Source organism: Magnolia sinica, chromosome 2 (assembly GCF_029962835.1).
Source record: "Magnolia sinica isolate HGM2019 chromosome 2, MsV1, whole genome shotgun sequence".
Taxonomy (NCBI): domain Eukaryota; kingdom Viridiplantae; phylum Streptophyta; class Magnoliopsida; order Magnoliales; family Magnoliaceae; genus Magnolia; species Magnolia sinica.
Genome location: NC_080574.1, coordinates 125,748,152 through 125,766,777, shown reverse-complemented (window position 1 = coordinate 125,766,777; position 18,626 = coordinate 125,748,152). Strand labels below are relative to the sequence as shown.

General features: G+C 39.9%; 1 protein-coding gene across 1 annotated transcript; it reads right to left on the bottom strand.

Annotated features, from left to right (window-relative positions):
- Window positions 1-2,101: 2,101 nt before the first annotated feature.
- On the bottom strand, window positions 2,102-12,411 carry LOC131237564 (L-gulonolactone oxidase 2-like). The gene is made up of 4 exons (XM_058235395.1): window positions 11,713-12,411; window positions 5,239-5,488; window positions 4,368-4,532; window positions 2,102-3,078 (listed from the first exon to the last, which is right to left on the bottom strand). The coding sequence occupies exons 1-4, from the start codon at window positions 12,403-12,405 to the stop codon at window positions 2,348-2,350; spliced, it is 1,839 nt and encodes a 612-aa protein (XP_058091378.1). The 5' UTR covers window positions 12,406-12,411; the 3' UTR covers window positions 2,102-2,347.
- Window positions 12,412-18,626: the final 6,215 nt, after the last annotated feature.

The window sequence follows — 18,626 nt, the reverse complement described above, 5'->3', positions numbered from 1 at the left end:
AAAACGTGATAAAAATCACTCATTCCCGACTGGTTTTTGCTAGGAATCTAATGAAGGGGTCGGATTTCTTAGAAAACATCAATATGGGGCCCACTGAACATGTCAGCGAGTGTACATGCGTAAGCCTATACACGTCCGTGGAAAACCGAATTTTCCGGCCGTTCGTGGCTCACTATTTTTTATCATCTTGATGATCCAAACCGTCCATCGTGTAGATTATCCAAAAAAGCCCCAAGGGACATTATTTCTTTGGAAAAAATGTGTGGAAAGTGAAAGTTTTTTCATGCATTTCTTGGCTGTGAAAATAGGTTATGCAAACAGTTTTCTTGGTTAACGCACGCAGCTGGCAGCGAAAGCACCCTTCCAGCCGACCTAAACCACTATAAAAGGAGGAGAAAGAGAGAGAGAAAGGCATCTCTTGGACGTGGGATCAGATCTGGATGTGTGAAGCATAAAGGGAGAGAGACGTGGCTAGCCAAAGATCAAGAGTTTTCTTCCTTTCTCTTTAATTCCTTTCTGGTTATGAATTTTTCCTAAGAGATTTTAGTCTAATCATGTCCTTGATTAGCTAGACCTCTTAGCTAGGGCTAAGAGGTGAAGCTTGTGGCGTGATTGGTAGTATTTTACGGCTTGGATTCATGTTTATGTACTGATGTTGATTCTAGCTAGTTTGATTATAAATAATTCCTTTAGGTTTTAATGGTTTGTTGTGACTTAAATTACAATAGATCTGCGATGGCTTTGAGTATTTCTTTTTCATTGTTTTGATTGTGAAGATAGGAAGCCCTGTTGTTCACCATTGCCCCTTGGACATGGTTGGATGATGGAATCCTTTTTAACATTATTGCATCTCGTAGATTGGTTGTGGATTGGTTTACTCTGTTGTTTACTTTGTCTTATGGGCATGGTTTTGTGATGGAATCACCTCTTATTCTCATACCTGTCATCTCTTGAAAGCCAGATCAAAGGAAGTTCAGAGTCGGTTTTAGTGATATATCTTCTAATTGGATGAAGATGGGACTCGAAGTCCAGTTGAGTTCATGAATCAAGCGTAGATCTCCTTGATTTCTACTAGTGGATCCTTGGCACCCTAGTTTCCTACCTTTGAATTTACAAGTTTTAGATTAATATTTCAGCATTATTTCTTCATATTCACTTGATTTAGATTTTATTTTCTTCTAGTTTTAGTTCTAATTACTTTCAGATTACGTACAAAGTTCAGTCCCTGTGGATTCGACCTTAGTCTTACCGAGATTATTACTACATCACAACCCTATACGTGGGGTGTGAATAGTTGAAACCTCATTTCCACCTCCTCACCTAACCATTCATCAACTAACACAACCCACATCGATGCTTGGGCAAGGCACGGAGGTGGATCACTATGAAGAGGAGGTGAGCTGAATCTCGCAAGGGGCATGACCACCACCTTAGCGGGCTTTTGAAATAGACCAACTTAGCGAACATTTCGAGGGCTAGCTCATGCGAAATGAACTGCAATGATAACATGGGGTGGAACTCACTTCCATTACGTTTAGGGATCTTTATCCCTTCCCCAATGCCAGGATATGCATCAACTTTGAGATGCCAAAATTTTAAAAGTATGATGGAGCGAGATGTCCCACCGTGCACCTCAAAGCTTTCTTCGGCGAGCTTGATGCTTTACAGGAGCTGACTGAGCCCTAATATGACTATTTCAGAAATCCCAGAAAGGGGATGCACTCAACTAGTATATGGCTTTGGATTATCACAAAATCAAGACATGGGAAGATCTTTCCCAAGCCTTCGTGGATCACTTTGCCTATAACTTAAATGTGGCACCTAGGAGAGCAAACCTAGACGAACTCAGGCAAAGAAGCGATGAGTAATTGTGTGCCCGCATTGGAAGATGGAGAGCCATGACTGTCAGAATGAAAACACCAATCGACGACGAAGAACAAATTTTTATGATAATTCGTTCATCTAACCCAAACATACTAGTATATTTAATCTCATCCTCATATGCCAACTTCCCTTGGTCAATTCCTATAGGGGAACATATAACAATCCTACTTTTAATGATAGTTACACACACACACACACACACACACACACCCCAATATGCCTCGCAAGGAAAGTAGTGAATGATTAACATACTGTAAAATAGATATATATATTTTTGCCTGACATGCTAACCTGGCATGTGCATGGAACATCCGACGGTGCATCAAGTGGGCCACACCAGGTAAGAGGTCAGGCACAAAATTAAGACTGCTGAATCATAAGGTGGGTCACACATTTATTATAACACATTCGTCGTAAACATTGGCCCAGATAATCTTCACGGATGAACCATCCCGTTCACGGCTCAGATGTCCCACACACGTGACAGGTCATCCGCATGGTCCCAGCAAGCATCATCCATTCGATTAGCCTGAGAGATGTCGATTTTCCGACACACACGAGCTTCAGTAAATACATGCCCCTGACGACAATAGTAGCCCTTGTGTGGTGCACAATGTTCATGCATCGAGCATATACACAATCCTTCAAGTGCACAGCCATTCTTCTCGATCAACACTCCAGCCCCACGCAATCCTAAGATCCCATCCGTCCATTCAGAAGAAAACAAACCATCTGGATCATACCTCTCCATCACTTGTATAAACATATCCCCTTTCGGCCCTAACTTATCTCTCACCCCGTGAAAACCAACGTTCCTATTCTTCCCCCAATGAGGAAGTCCATTGTATTTGAAAAATGCCATTTGCTCGATCTCTTCAAACACATCTTCATGAAGCCGAGGCTCATTTGGGTCGCGGGATCGGTAATAGGTCATGTCTATCTGGAATGAATCAGTCGTCTTCCCGAGATACGCTGTAGATTCCCGAACAAACCTTGTTAAGAATCCGCCGTACAATTCAGCACCGCAGAGAGCAGTGGGATCCATGTCTCTTAGTTTCTTCACGTCGACGAAGAAGGAAGTCACGTTGGCTAAAGGTATGCTAAAGGCAGTTTGATGAAAGAACCGCCCTTTGATTTGTGGGTCCCATTGACAAGCAGTGAGTAGTTCATCATCAGTGCCCTTCATGCAAGATTCTGATTAAGAGAAGCATATTATCAATGAAAAAAATGGTGTGTGGAAGCAAGTTGCTGTGGTCTAGCTAGCATGATTTGTTATCGTACCTCATTACAGTGTGTTATATAGGGTTCAAGTGGGCCCACCTGTGATCACAATGTACAATTGAATAGGAGGGTCCCACCAGATGGTCCATGTATCACCGTAGTAGGGTGAATCACAGCCATTGATCAAATAAAGTCCTGTAAAATGGGAAGGTGAGAATGGTCCAATTATAGGAGGGTTCCACTTTGGTTGCATGGAGCAAATATCACCGGATTCAAGTCCTTTTCATTTTTAGGGTTTTTATTTATTTATTTATGTATGTATGAAATGCCAGCCATTTTTATGCATAATTACCAAGGAACCACCCAAAAGGTTTTTTGTTTATTTTTATTTATTTGTTTATATATTTATTTATTTTTTATTAAGATATCAGCACCCACATTTTGATGGGTCTCTTTATTCTACTATTTTTATTTTTTTTATAAATAAAAAAGCGAAAGAAGGAATGTCATTGGATGAAAATACTCTTTCAAAATGGTCATATATTTGCATATTTGATGAAAGGATGGATGGACCGAACCCTATATTGTCCACGTACTCTTGAACAATCTACATCCCTACTTCCATCTTGGAAAGGTCTATATCTATGTTCACATACTTTTAAATGATTCAAATAGCTGTCCACCTACTTTTGAATCATATAAATTACTAGCAACGTACTATTAAACAGTTTAGATATAGAGAGCTGCCTAATGTTTTCGAATGGAATGGCCTGAATTATGTTCATGAATATTACTTTAAGGATGCTGTTGTCATTTTTAGAAACAGGCTAATGATGGTTTTTTTTTTTTTTTTTTGGGTTAGTTTGTTATTCTACCATTTTGTTAGCTAATGATGGTTTCTTAGGTTTGATAGAAAGTGCTAAAATAAAGCGACATCTAAAAATATAGGTGATACTATCTAATTAAACCAAAAAATGGGTGGCATTTTATAAAAGTCCTTTAATTGCATGGCTATAATGGCCCGATCACAGATAATTTTAGGTCCTACGGTGTGGATTGTTTGGATGCATCCTCGTTGGGACAACTTGGGTCCCACATAGGAATTCAACTACTAGAAACTTATGAAGAATTTGAACCACTGATACCCACACCCATGCAATTATCATGATATGCAAAGACGCCCTCATGTTTTCAGAAGTGATAACAGTCTTACCAGGGCACAACCGCACAAGGAAGAATTTGAATGAAACAAATGTACAAACCTGAGCCCTGCATCTTGCTCTGATTCCCAATCACTGGATAGCCTGTGAAACCCAGTAAATTCCCACCGTTCTTTAGTGCCCCGCCCCCCTGGAGTGCCGCCGTTACTTGAATTTTGGACAATAAACATTTTCCTTTGGAATTTCCCGTCGCTTCGAATGTTTCCTCTAAAATGGTTAGAGAAAAGATCAATGTTTAATACTACTACAATGCTAGTTCTTGTGGGCCACCTCATAGATGTGCCATAGTCCAAGTATCAGAGCGATTGGACAACTATAGCCATCTTTTTTTTTTTTTGGAAGTGGACTCATGCCACGTGGATTTCATTCACATAAAAGGATTTACAGCCATTCGGGTAGGTCCCAACAAAAAGATTTCCGACCACACCTATCATATAGCCACAAACTATGCTAGACATTAAAAACGGAAGAAAACAACTATAGCCATCTGATTGTTGTGATTTGTGCATAGTTATACCTTTTATGGTCACTGATAGGATGAGTCTGATCGCCTGGTTTTCTTGGTTATGGCACAGCTATTTCAATGGTGGTCACAAATCAAAGGTTCTGACCACCATACGCAATATCCCAGAGACCGTTACATGTGCTCGTTCAAAAACAGACTGGCCTACTCATCAGGTGGAGCACAAATGTAAGTTTAACACAGGCCACATTGGTCCATTTTCATGCTGATATTCCACATGAACATGTGGTCCATCTGATGAGATTATCCACCCCATTTTTTGGTGCTATGGCATGGTCACAAAATGACCTACCTAAATAATGGCCTGAATATTACATAAGTGTGCTATGAAATGGCTTCTTCAACCTATTCTCACTCAAAAAATCACATCATCAATCCACAAATACTAACCTACTGCACGAGTCGACTCGACGAGCAGCGATAGTTGTAGCGGGAATAAATCATTATTGCCATCTCCGGCTATGCTTGTGTGAACACGAAAGTCATCTCGGTATACTACCTTAGCTTGTGAAGGATACCAAGTGATGTCGCCGTACTCAGTGGTCTCACCGAACGTAGCAATGGTGTTTTCAAAATCTGCATCCAGTGAGACCCTGTTGGTGATGGAGCGCTTGAACATGGGCTCTAGTTGAAGCGTCACCTGCACCACATTTTCCAAGTTGATTAAATCACCATGTGGGTGAAAGTCATGGATGGGTGGGCTCGTATTAGTGAAGAAGATTTGATCAACCATCTGATTTATGGTTAAGATGGCTACATGATACAATTAAGAATTTAGATTATCTAGAGGTGACTTTAATGGACAAGAAATATTATTCCTCCCTTTCTATTTTTTTTCTTTGAGAAATCATGTATTTAATTAGAATATGCGTTCTTTATAAAAAGTGGGGGATAGAGAGGATATGGAGTTTGGATGGAATAGGGCTGATCCTTATATGATCTTCTCTCTCCCTTATCTCAATATTCTTCATTGTATTTATCCTATTATCTATTACTGAAAACATTCAACAACTCAGATTGACCAAAGGATGACTTGATAACGAAGATCTAATCAAAACAATTCATGGACATCACATGGTGAAATCTAGACTGTATTTCGATGATGAGCTTAATTTGGACATGATTTTGTGATTGTTGGTGATCTTATATATGGGCTTATGTGCAACAATGGTAGAGAAAAATACAGATAAGTAGAGAGAGGGTGAAGACATGAGCTTGCAATGTAGGAGAAGAGAGGATGTAGAGTATATGATATACTCTAATCTTAAAGCCTTTTTATAATGTTATAGCCTGCAGATGTGGCCATGTTCGCCCAAACAAGGCCCAACATGGGCTGGTCCTACTACGAGACTCCATTCGACTAAAGTCAATCTGCTTATTCAATTCAACAAAGCACCTATTTAACTCTTGATTTTTTATACTCCCCCTCAAGTTGAGGTATTCTAATGAAGCTCAGTTGGGAACAATGACTAAACATAACTAAATATAAGAAAGAAAGAAATTCTTCTCTAACATCTTCTTTCAAACTCGAGGTGCTCTATAAGGAGAAATTTTACATTGGAGAGATACATAAAATATTTATTTAAAAGCATAAAATAAAAAGTAACATGGCCATGGAGTGGCACGAACAGTGATAAGAGGAGCAACTAAGTGACTAGTAGTGGAGGTAACAAGATGACGAAAAACTTCAGGCCAGTAGACACTTAGTGACCATGAGTGATGTGAACAGTCATATCTAATATCCGGCACAACTAAGAATGGACCAACTGTCCAATATAAACAACGAATTCAAGCCAATTATTAAGAGTAAATAAGGTTAGGATAACCACCCAGTTCAAACATAAGTCTGAACCAACTGGTTAGTATATAAACAAGTAAAAGCCAACTGCCGTGTACCAAAATGAAATGGATCAACTCCCCGTATAAAATTGGTCATATCATATATTTTGTCAAGGAGAGCCTTATACAAAGAAACTATTATAATATTTAAGGAAGTGATAGAAAAAAGGCGAGCCTACATCACAGTCCAAAAAGCACCATAAAAATAAAAATAGACAATCAATGGGCCCAAGATATCAAGCTGGCGTATAACAAACAAATTTGGGCCAGTGGGCTAAGAGAGATTCAGGATCAAAGCAACCAGGAAATCAAACTAGCCAAATAGGCCCACCAACATCAAAACAGGCCCAAAAATAGTCTTCAATGGCCCAAACCAAGAGTAGTGGCAACACATTTAGAAAAGAGGAACTGGGCCCACAACTAACATACTGGGCCTGTCCAACAATGAACCGGACCACAAAATGAGTGACACCCTTCAATCTTTCAAACAATGGGCTACACATGATTTGGGCTAACAGATAATAAACGAAGATGGTCCATCAAAATCAATGTCAACAAACACGTGGCTCCTGCAACTTGGGCCCACAACAATTCGAGCCCATATTGATAGTGCAAAAATTCCAGCAAATCAATGGGCCAACATCCAACATTTAACTAGAAGCAACAAGACCCAACAATTCAATCCAGCAGATCACATCTACTGCAATCTGGCAAGTAGTAGCGGGCCCACAACCATTTGGGCTCACCTTGGCTGGTAGGGGGCAGCAATAACAAAACACATTCCAACAAATAGTAAAAAGAAGAGGGTAGCCAACATGTTCCAGCAGCAGTTGCAAGCACGTATTGCGAGCTGGGCAGAGCTTCTGTAAGTGGACCAGTGATGCAGGGAAGGACGTGAGGTCGAGCACCGTCTTCCACAAGGGGGAAAATATCCTGAATCCACAGAACTTCTCTGGATTCCTTGAAGAGAAATCTCGAATCCACGAGGAAAAGAAAATAGAAATAATTCTAAAATATTTGAAATAATTTTATTGATAACCGTCTAATATCTACGTACTTGTTACACCATTAATATAGAAAAAAAAAATCTAAAATTTGTAATTACCAAAAATAGCAAATTTCAAACTTTAATAAAAATCCTAATTATACTAAAACTCTTTTAAAGCTTAATTTTTAAAAATAAAAATTCTAAATAAACTTTTGCTAGAAGAGTCCTAGTTTAATTATAAGTTATTTCTAAAAATGAAGAAAATCTAAAACTTTAAAAATAGGAAAATAATAAAAAATTCAGAATTACTAAAAATAGTAATATTTTCCTAAAAATTCATTTTTGAATTAAAAACGCGTGTTTTCTAATAAAACGTAGAAATGTGACCCACTTTGTGCATCAGTTCACCTCAGATGGCCCGTTTTAATAAAGATTGATAGGTTGTACACCCTGTAACGATACCCGAATCAAAAGTTACAGTCAATTTACGGTCTACCGTCTTTTGGCCTAACCATGCTAGGAACATATCCGTGACATGTTTTATGTCAGACTCTTCCACTTGAAAAATATTCATCCTTGAATTATGCTCATGATTCTGAGATAACTTCTGACGTCAATGTTTATTAGTCCTTTCTTGTACTTGACATTAGGATCTTGAGCTGACACAATATATGTACTCATGCTTTCCATGACTTGACTAGTATCGATCAGTTCCTTAACTTCTACTTTCGAGATCTCGCATTCTTTATGATAACGTGGGCAATTAGCCAGACTTGCCCCTGAGAAGGGATCCATGTGGTTTTGTATATCTTGTATGTGAGGTAATTTATTAGGGAGTTCATCGAGTACAATCGACTTAAACTCCTGCAACACTAGTTCCAAATCCTCTGAAATGTTAACAGGCTCCACATATTTTTTCTTTTCAACTAATGTATATATATCCCGTTTCCTCATATAAAGACCTGTTTCGTTATGAGAGATTGTCCCTCTACTTTATAAGTCTTGGGTTGGTTTCATCGACCTCCTCGTCACGCATCCCTACGTCAGCCAGGTAGCAAGTGTTCAGATACACTGGTTTTAGAGATAACAATGACTTAGAAAAAATAGTAGATGATCAACATAACCAAATCAGTGATAACTAGATCTTCTGGTCATAGTGTATGGATAGACAATAGATCAGAGTCCAACAATAGATCGGTGATAATTAGGTTAATGATCTCAATTGCTGAAACTAACAACAGATGATAGGTGTAGATCTTGTGTTAGTAAAAAACTGGGATCAATCTACAGATTTCAGTCAGGAAGCAAAACACAGTGCAATAGTGAATCAAGGGTTGTGAATCAAGCAGATCTTCCATGTTCACCACACTAAGATGTTGATGTAGAACTGGTCACGGACAATTTCATGGCCGAGATGGATTAGAAAAGGTCCGGTCAGCGACAGATGTGATTCGGACCGTCAGAACCTTAGAACAGGAGTATCTCGCAAATCGGAATGAATTATCCAACGTGCTGAATTTGCAAGATTCCATCAGATCGACGGTCTAATTTTTGCTTTTACTATTTATAATAAGTTTTAGTTTGATTATAACTCTTCATGTGTTGGGCTTTAGGAATTGCATCCAACATGAGAAGTGCTTAGAATAATTAAGAGAATAGCATTGTTTAGTCAAATAGGACACTTACTATTTTTGGCCGAAAACCATGAGGTCTAGTGGAAATCACAACCGACTATAAATAGTAAGTTTACTATTTATATTAAGTCACGATTTCCAAGGGGGCGTTTGGCGCATGGGATTGAGTGGGATGGGATTCAAAACATGTCATTATCACGGTCTGTCAGGGATTGTCTTCAATCCCACGTTGGTTGGCTTGAATGGGAATGTGTTTGGATGGAGAGGTGGCTTAAAACGAATCCCGGGTTTGAAGGTGATGTGGCGTTTGGGTATAGTTCCAATCCAATGGGTTATGTAATGATCCACTCTAGGTTTATGTTTGAATAATGTGGGTCTACTTGGAAGGTCATCAAAAGGTGTACATGACATTATCAAAATGTTGGATGGTTAAAAAACAACACTGTGGCATGTAGAGATGTTTCAACAATGGGACCCGTGATCACCACTGCTTCCTGGACTATGGTCCACTCGCCACCTAAAAATCGGATGGTCAGCTAAGGAGGGTCATCAGGCAGAAGCATCAAGGAAATCATAAAATAGAAAAGAAGAAGTACATGCAACTACCTGCAAAGGATTCAGAGGCATTAGGTGAAACCTGCTCTTCCTCTCACTCGAATTTATAGTATGGTTTGGGTTGGATTTCCCCCCATCTAAATCAATGCAAGAGATGTAATGAGAAAGAAGATCGTGCTATCTGCAGGCCTGGAACGAGGGAGATATATGCCTAAACTCCGGGATTTGGTGGGATTTCATTCAATCCCACTTCGAGCTGTCTGAAGGCCTGTGGAAGTGACGCAACTCCACCCAAAGATCAAGAGAGATTGTGCAAATCCCTTCCCTCGACACAGTGTCCAATGCAGGCTTTGAAAATCCGGGATTTCAAATCGTCACCAAACAGACTTCTCATCATATGCTGGGTTTTGAAATCCCACGCCCACCTAATCCCATTCAATCCCACGCGCCAAACACCCCTAAGAATTTTAGTTGTAGTTTGATTCTAAAACTTCTTCCAAGGTTTAGTATCCCTATTTAAAGGATTGTAAGATGGTTGATTTCAGTCATCAATTAATTTACAAATTTTCTAAAATTATTCTATTTTCTTAATTTTCTTGTGTATTCGAGACATATCTATGAGGAGACCAAGAAGTTCAGTGGATTCGGAATAGTTACCCCCTAAGGAAGATAGTGTTAGACCTCAACATGTTCTTCCTACATCATATGTCCACCTTGATCAGGGAACAAATGATCCACACTTACGTAAACATTTCTCTTCTAGGAGCATATTAGGTGTGGCTGCTGCCTCCGGCCTTGACCATGGGCCGCTTTGATGTATACATTGCTTATCCACGCTATCCATCCATTTTTCCAGCTCATTTTAGGGCACGAATGAACGTGGCCCATGTCTGAGATTTGGATCTGCTTCTTTTTTTGGGGATTGCCCTAAAGTGAGCTGGCAAGATGAATGGTCAGAGTGGATATGCAATACATACATCAAGGGGGGCCCACCTTCAGTGCCGAACAGGGGCTGCACCTAATTAGCCACGTTCTCCTCCCATCAGAGATGGCAGCGGGTTGCCTGCCGCAGCCACCACAGGGATACCCATGTGGCACGATGGGGAACAAACTCCATAAGGCCCACGGTGTATGTGTTTTATCCATTCCATCCACCTGTTTTGGCCCCTCCTTTCAGGGGATGATCCCAACGCTTATGCTGATCCAAAAGTCAAGTGGACCACACCACAAAAAATAGTAAGAATTGAACACCCACTGTTGAGAATTTATTGGGGCCACAAAAGTTTTGGATCAAGCTTTTATATATATATATATATATATATATATTCAGAGGGAGATAGAGAAATGGTACAATGAGGTCGACCTCACACAGCCCCCACCGTGATGCACGCCGAACATCTACCCCATCAGTCAGATGTACCATGGAGGCCACGGGCTTAAAAATCAAGTCAATCCATGACTTGGGTGGGCCACACCACATACAAGAGTTGAGAGGGGTTACCCTCCTATAGAAACATTCATAATCATTTAATGAGGCCACCGAGATGTGGTTCACAAATCCAGCCCATCCATTGTATGTGTCCCACTTGGATGAGGGGTTAGACCAAGTTTCAGCAGCATCTAGAACTCAGTTGGGCCCCACCAAGTGCTTGTATATATTTTAACCATGTCTTCACATAATTTTAGATGGTATGGCCCACCTGAGTTTCGTATATAGTTGATTTTTGGGATATCCCATAACCTAAAGGGGACCCATCAAATGCACGGTGTTGATGTTTGATACACATCACAGTGGGGCTCACACAGGCAATCCGTTTCCATCAGAAATAGAATAGTATAAGATCGTACCTGAGAAATGACTCCCAGCACACCCAAAGACACTTTAGCTGCTAAGAGGTCAGGGTCATCTTCTCCAAGGTCCACAATCCTCGCATAGTAGCCGTTGATAGGCTCAGGATTCGGAACAACAAGCCTCATACCCACAACATACTCATGAACAGCTGATCCCTTTCCAAACAACGAACTCCCATGTCCTCCTGTACTCAATACACCACCCAAGGTAAGTCCTAGCCAGTAGGGCGAATGTGAGACCGCCAATCCCACCTGAGCCGCGGCATCTACGATTCTGCTCATGGTTATCCCACTCTCCACGGTTATGCGCATGCTTGCCGAGTCAATGCTAGCCACATGATTCAACCGCTCAGTGCTTATTGCAAGACCAGTCCCACTAGGCCCACCTGGACAGGAGATCTTGGTCATGCCGTGAGAGTAGACGGTCACCACCTTCATCTTTTGCTTTTTCATGGATGCATTCGATACGGCATGTAGCAATTCCATCTCGTCTGATGGATACACAGCAGCTGCCACTCGGCAAGTGGTCCGGTCGGAGAAGGTGCCGTAGCTGTTCGTCACGGTGCAATTGTTGCTACCTGATGTACAGTTGATGACTTGGCTCGGTAGAGTGGCGGACACACCTATCACCATCACCAAGACCAGTAAACCAAGAGCCATGGTTGCACACATACCTTGAAATGAGTTCATATTTGAGGAAATAAGGGAATGGTATGAGTATTTATAAACATACCAGTGAGGTATTCCACTGCTAGCTAGGTTTGGAGAATAAGCTTATTCAACTGCATGTTGTTGCATTTTAAATTATTTTAAAATAAATTAGTGTTTTTAAAAAATAAAAATAAAAAAATAAAAAATAATTAAAAAAAAAGAGATGAGAAAGAGAGAAGATCAAGTTTTGTTTTAAAAAAATGTGTTTATGTATATTTGGTTTGGATTAAAACTACAAATGGTTTAAACCTTTGTACAGTAAGTGCACAATTAAACTGTGTAATAGTCATTGTATCCTAGAGGTGGATTGATATGGAAATTTGTTACACTTAAGATGCTGTACAAGGAAAACAAATTCGATTTCTAACCAAATAACTCATGTCACGCCTCAACGCCTGCAAACCAAACCAACAAGTTTTTTAACTCTCTTATTCTAATATTAAATAATTTAAATAAAATTTTAAAAATCCAATTTTCAACACGTGTGGGACCCACATCTACTCCAACGCAGGTAGTAGTTGGCATGGGATGCCACGGTTAAAACGTTTCAGAATGGGTGTGTGTATTCCATTAACTTTATTCATTAGCATTATTTTTTTTGAACACATGATCTTACATGGTGTGGGCCATGTGAATCTTGGATGATCCTGATCTTTTGGACTCCGTAGAAAACATGAGGGGGCTCACATGATGAACTGAGTGATGTGGGCCCTTTGTAACAGTAGACCCCACAAAGAAGGTGTGAAATAAGCTAACCCTACAAACGTTGCGGAGGAACAATCCTCCATAGCATCCGTGCCGTGAAAAACTAGGCACCACCTTGAAAATTCCTGTCTTGAAAGTCAAGATTCTCCACTTGTCAGGCAAGGAATTTTTGAATCAGATCACCAACGGGTGTGATTTAATCTCTGTTGTTTTCAATACGAAATGGCCTTCCAGGTAAGTGGGCCCAAGCTGATTTTTTTACCAGTTGATATTCATTATGGGGTCCACCTTCTGCATGGATCGGATTCTGCTCACTCATGAAATATTGGCACGTGTGGCTGATTATATGTTATGCTAACCGACAGCGCGTAGTGTGTTATTATTTCTCACGGAAGAAGTGGACGGCTGAAATAATCACTGAAAAGACGAGAAATAAGAAAGCATTGACGAAAGGAACGGATCAGGTGCAGACCCATCCTCACACAAGTCGGTGCGGCCCTTACCATGGAGCCCACCTTGATGCATGTATTCTATATCCACACCGTCCATCCGTTTTTTCAGTTCATTTTACGGCATGATAGAAAAATGAAATAAATCAAAATCTTCTGTAGACCAATAACATATGAAACAGTGGTGAATGAACATTAAGAATTTTATGTGGGCCACAAGAGTTTTGGATCAAGATGATATATTTTTTTGATCTTAAACAATACGATGGACCGTAGATTTGGATCCATTTCAGAGTGGATATAGAATAGATCCTTCAAGGTGGGCCCCACGGTAAGGGCGTACCTTCTTGAGTGCGGCCGGGGCCGCACCTTATCCGCTCGCCGGCTTGTGGACCCCAACCAAAAAAAATAAAAAAAAAACACCACCAAAATAAACAGATTAGAAAGAAACCTAAAGAACACGAATGCAGCACAGCCATCTCTCCATTGGACACAGCGGCATGGCCATGCATTAATCAGAGCCGTCCATCTGGTGATATCTATCAGTGATGGAGCTATATTTGAAATCTGATACAAACCAGGCAAATATCATTTTCACTTTCAAGTGATGAATGTTGCCCGTTAGCTGGTTTTGTTTACTACTCTTGAGAGGATGCTGATTAGAACAGTAGGATCATCTTTTGGACATTCATTTTAAAATATATTAATTTCAGAGTATAAAAAAGTGGATGAAGGGTCGAGATTGATACTTATTATGTCACGTGTTCTTATGGAATAATGCGCTACCATATTCGGTTTACAGGCTGATGAGTCTTTATTTTTAGTTTCCCCTTCTTTATTTTTGTGGGTTCCTAACATATCGATGATGAGTCTTAGGTTTATAGATTATGCACCATCTTGATACTTTTTTCTTCAAAAAAAATTACAGTTATCTTAAAAACATTAAAAAAAATAATAATAAAAGAGAAGAAGATGATGATGGTAGATGATCTCTTGTGATGTTTCAGAACTACCGATTAACATCCATGTTTCTAGATAATCATATGCATGAAGTGGATTGATGAAAAGGCAACCAGTCCGGTCATATATGTTTCGTTGTGGTCATGTTAAGAGTAGGCCACATGGAGGATTTTATATTTTTTAATGTATTCCAGACCATTTTTAACTTATTGTTGTAAATATTAAATATATTTTTTTAATTGTAAAGTAATATGATTTTTATTGAATATTCAGTTTTAATTGTATTACAATAGGTTTCAAATATTAAAAAATAATAATACAGCTTCTAATTGAATTTTATATATATATATATATATATATATATATATATATAGAGAGAGAGAGAGAGAGAGAGAGAGAGAGAGAGAGAGAGAGAGAGAGAGAGAGAGTCATGCTCACCTGCACAATTGCGCACGTGCCCACCTTTGCACATGTGTCATGGGTGTCTAATCTAAACGGTCCATGTGATGCGGAATCCCATGAAACCCCATGCGACGAATTTTCACCCTGATCTAAAATTCTAGTGGGCCATAGAAAAGAGAAATGCAAATCAAGGGAGGAAATTGTTTTCATTTTTCATGGCCCATCAAAGTTTTAGATCAAAGTAAAACTTGGGCTCAGGGGGTTTCACGAGGTGCTGCTTCACATGAACGGTTTAGATTTTGGATCCACATCACGTATGATGGGTTCTCAAAAAAGTTTGCACCAGTTCCGTGCGAACTGGTGCGCAGGTGAGCATTTCCCTATATATATATATATATATATATATATATATATATATATATATTACACACACACACACACACACACACACACACACACACTGGACTCCGTCGTGGATTGCATGGCTTTTAATCGATGCCTCTCTAATCATTCCAAAGACTTTTACCGATGTTTGGAGAAACTTTTATCGGCTCTTTTTCCGTAATTAAATATGGCTAGAAACTATGCTTTCGAATACTTTTACAGGTGCTTGGATAGACTTTTGCCGGTGTTTTTTTTTAAACTTTCGCGGGTGCTTTTTCAGCGATTACCAACGGCCACCAGAGGCACTGGTAAAAGTAGAATAGGTGCCGAAAAAGTCCACTCGATCATAGCAACTAGCAAAAACGCCGGTAATGGATGATAATCGTCAATAAATCCTATGCTGACGCACCCATTTTTCAGCGCTTGTTTAATCACTGGTAAAAGCTTTCTCAGCACTTTTTTTGCCATTTACTGCCCCTTTTGACCGCTGATAAAGTTAATTTTTCTTGTTGTGTAAACATTATGTACGACCTTTGAAAGTTATTAATAGCGGGCATTCAATCACTGATGTTTTCTTGTGATGTAGTCCACCTAAGATTTGCTTCATCTTTTGGACCATACCCTACAATGAGCAGGCAAAATGGATGAACAATTTAATACGCGGAAGAGGATTGGGTTCTACCACCAACACCTAGCTAGAGATGGATCGTCCTATGAAAAGGCTATGTGGGCCCACCATGATGTATTGTTTTATCACATGCCCTAAATGGTCCGTCAAAATAGATGAAGGGCGTAGATAGAAAGATATACATCGCAGTGGGCCAATAGAGAACCTGACAGGACCATCCGTCTCTAGCTAGGTCACGGCTTAGGTGGATAGAGGGGGTGGATGCCTCATTGTGGAGCCCACTGTGATGTATGTTCCTAATCTTTAGCTCAAGGGAGCTGATACGACTCATGAGCCAGGCACGATGGTATAAGACACTGTATCTGAGCTATCGGCCTATGCTGGGATGACGTGTCTACCACGTAGACAAAAAATTGGGTGACGAGCTTCTCCATAGTGACCACCAAGCACAAATGAATATCATGACCCTTTCATGTTGTTAATACTTTGGGTGGTGCGCATTCTCCACATTCGGGGTGCAGGTGACAACCTTCACGCTAAATGTGATTTTCTTTGGACAACAAACCCTAATATTAACCCGACTGAGTTGTATGGACTATTGGGTGATGAACCTAAATTTGGATCACGGATACTGGTGAGGTGCTGCCACGAGCTATGTGAGCTGATACGACTCATTAGCCAGGTATGGTGGTATAACACACTGTATCTGAGCTATCGGCCTACGCTAGGATGACGTGTCTGCCACGTAGATAAAAAATTGGGTGACGAGCTTCTCCATAGTGACTACCAAGCACATGAATATCACGACCCTTCCATGTTGTTAATACTTTGGGTGGTGCGCGTTCTCCACATTCGGGGTGCAGGTGACAACCTTCACGCTAAATGTGATTTTCTTTGAACAACAAACCCTAATATTAACCCGACTGAGTTGTATGGACTATTGGGTGATGAACCTAAATTTGGATCATGGATACTGGTGAGGTGCTGCCACGAGCTATGTGAATCCATTTAATGACTATTAATAGAATGATAGTGTCCTAACTTCGTCAACATGCTGTTTGAACTGAAAGTAATGACTATTTGGTTAATCATGCATATCATTATATTATTGGATTATGTTGCGGGCCAACCATTGCACATACATTGATGTCTTTGCTAGCAATAGCGTTGATGTGGTTCTATACTGGTATTGTTGATCCCAGAAATTCATCCTATTAAACACTGTTGGTTGTGCTGGGGGCTAACCATTGAGCATATCATTATGTGATCCATGCATTTAACTTAGGAATTGTTTGTTTTGTAATGTTATCATTACTTGTGCTGATCGAGTCTATAATATATGTAACTTAGAACTAATGGAACCATTAAGTTAGCTACTTACTCCCCACCTAGAACGGTGTTTTAAAATACCAATCAGGCAATATTATCGATGTAAGTACTATCGAGATCTCAGACGAATAGGCCTAGATTGGCTTGCACCATTGCCGTTATGGTTTGGAGAATTGGGCAAAAAACTAAAAACCTTACACTTTAATCATTTTGGGTATATATATTGTGGCTTGTATAATTCTCATTCAGGCAGACAACACTATTGGAATTGTAAATTTTAGATATTAGGCATATATTTCTGGGCTTAGTTATCTCTGCATAACTTTTCATGCTGCTGATTTAGAACTACTCCGATTGGTGAACATTAACCGGACTACGCAGGCACGGGGGAACTCACCCACTTGTATTTTTGCTAGGTTCACACCCGGGAACTTCAGATCGGAGTCTCCGTACTCGGGTGCCAATTTTCGAGGCGTGACAATAGAGTTCAATGAAACCTTAACCTCATAATGCAGGAAGATGAGATCGAAAGACACATGTTCTCTCTTACCCTAAATCGATAAAACGGGGAACATTATTAAAAGAAACCTTAAATCTGATGCAAGCGTGAGAATCGAATGGGTCTATCATTGAAAACATGAGCTCGTTGAGATCTGTGAATCCAAAGGGGAGCTCTCTCCTCCAACATTTAAAGTAAGAGAGAGAGAGAGAGAGAGACAGAGAGAATGGGGGAGGCGTAGAGAGAAAAAGAGGTTGTCAGTTTTTTTCTATTTTCTTTTTCTTTTCTTTTTTTTTTTTTTTGGGGGGTTCTAGGGTTTTCTTTTTTGTTTTTTATTAGTACCTTCTTCGACGGCTAATTTTGTTACTGGAAAATGTTACTCCAAACTGACAAAAATGATTTTTGGGATGCTCATTTCTTTTAACTACAGGCAGCCATACGAACTGTCGGTGGTGCATGTAGGCCACCATCAAGAATGTGCTGACAATGTAGCCTTTTCTTGTAGTGTTATTTGCCATCGAACCTGTTTATAACCTCACACTGGCTTAAATGAAGGGAGAACAAAAATAATAGCTTAATCCAATAATTTTATGGGCCCTGGGAAGTTTTAATGGATCATTTTCAATGTGACTTAATTTTGGGACCATGCCTTAAAATGGGTCGACAAAAAGGTAGGACTATGTGGATATATACCACATATACTGAGGTGAGGCCAAGATCAAGGGCTGACCCACTAAACTATTAACCCTGCCTCACCTGATTGGATGTGGTATGGCTACTGACCCCAAACCTAGCATGCTAGCCGATGTCAAAAGCTTTGCATGGACCCACTATGATGTATGTG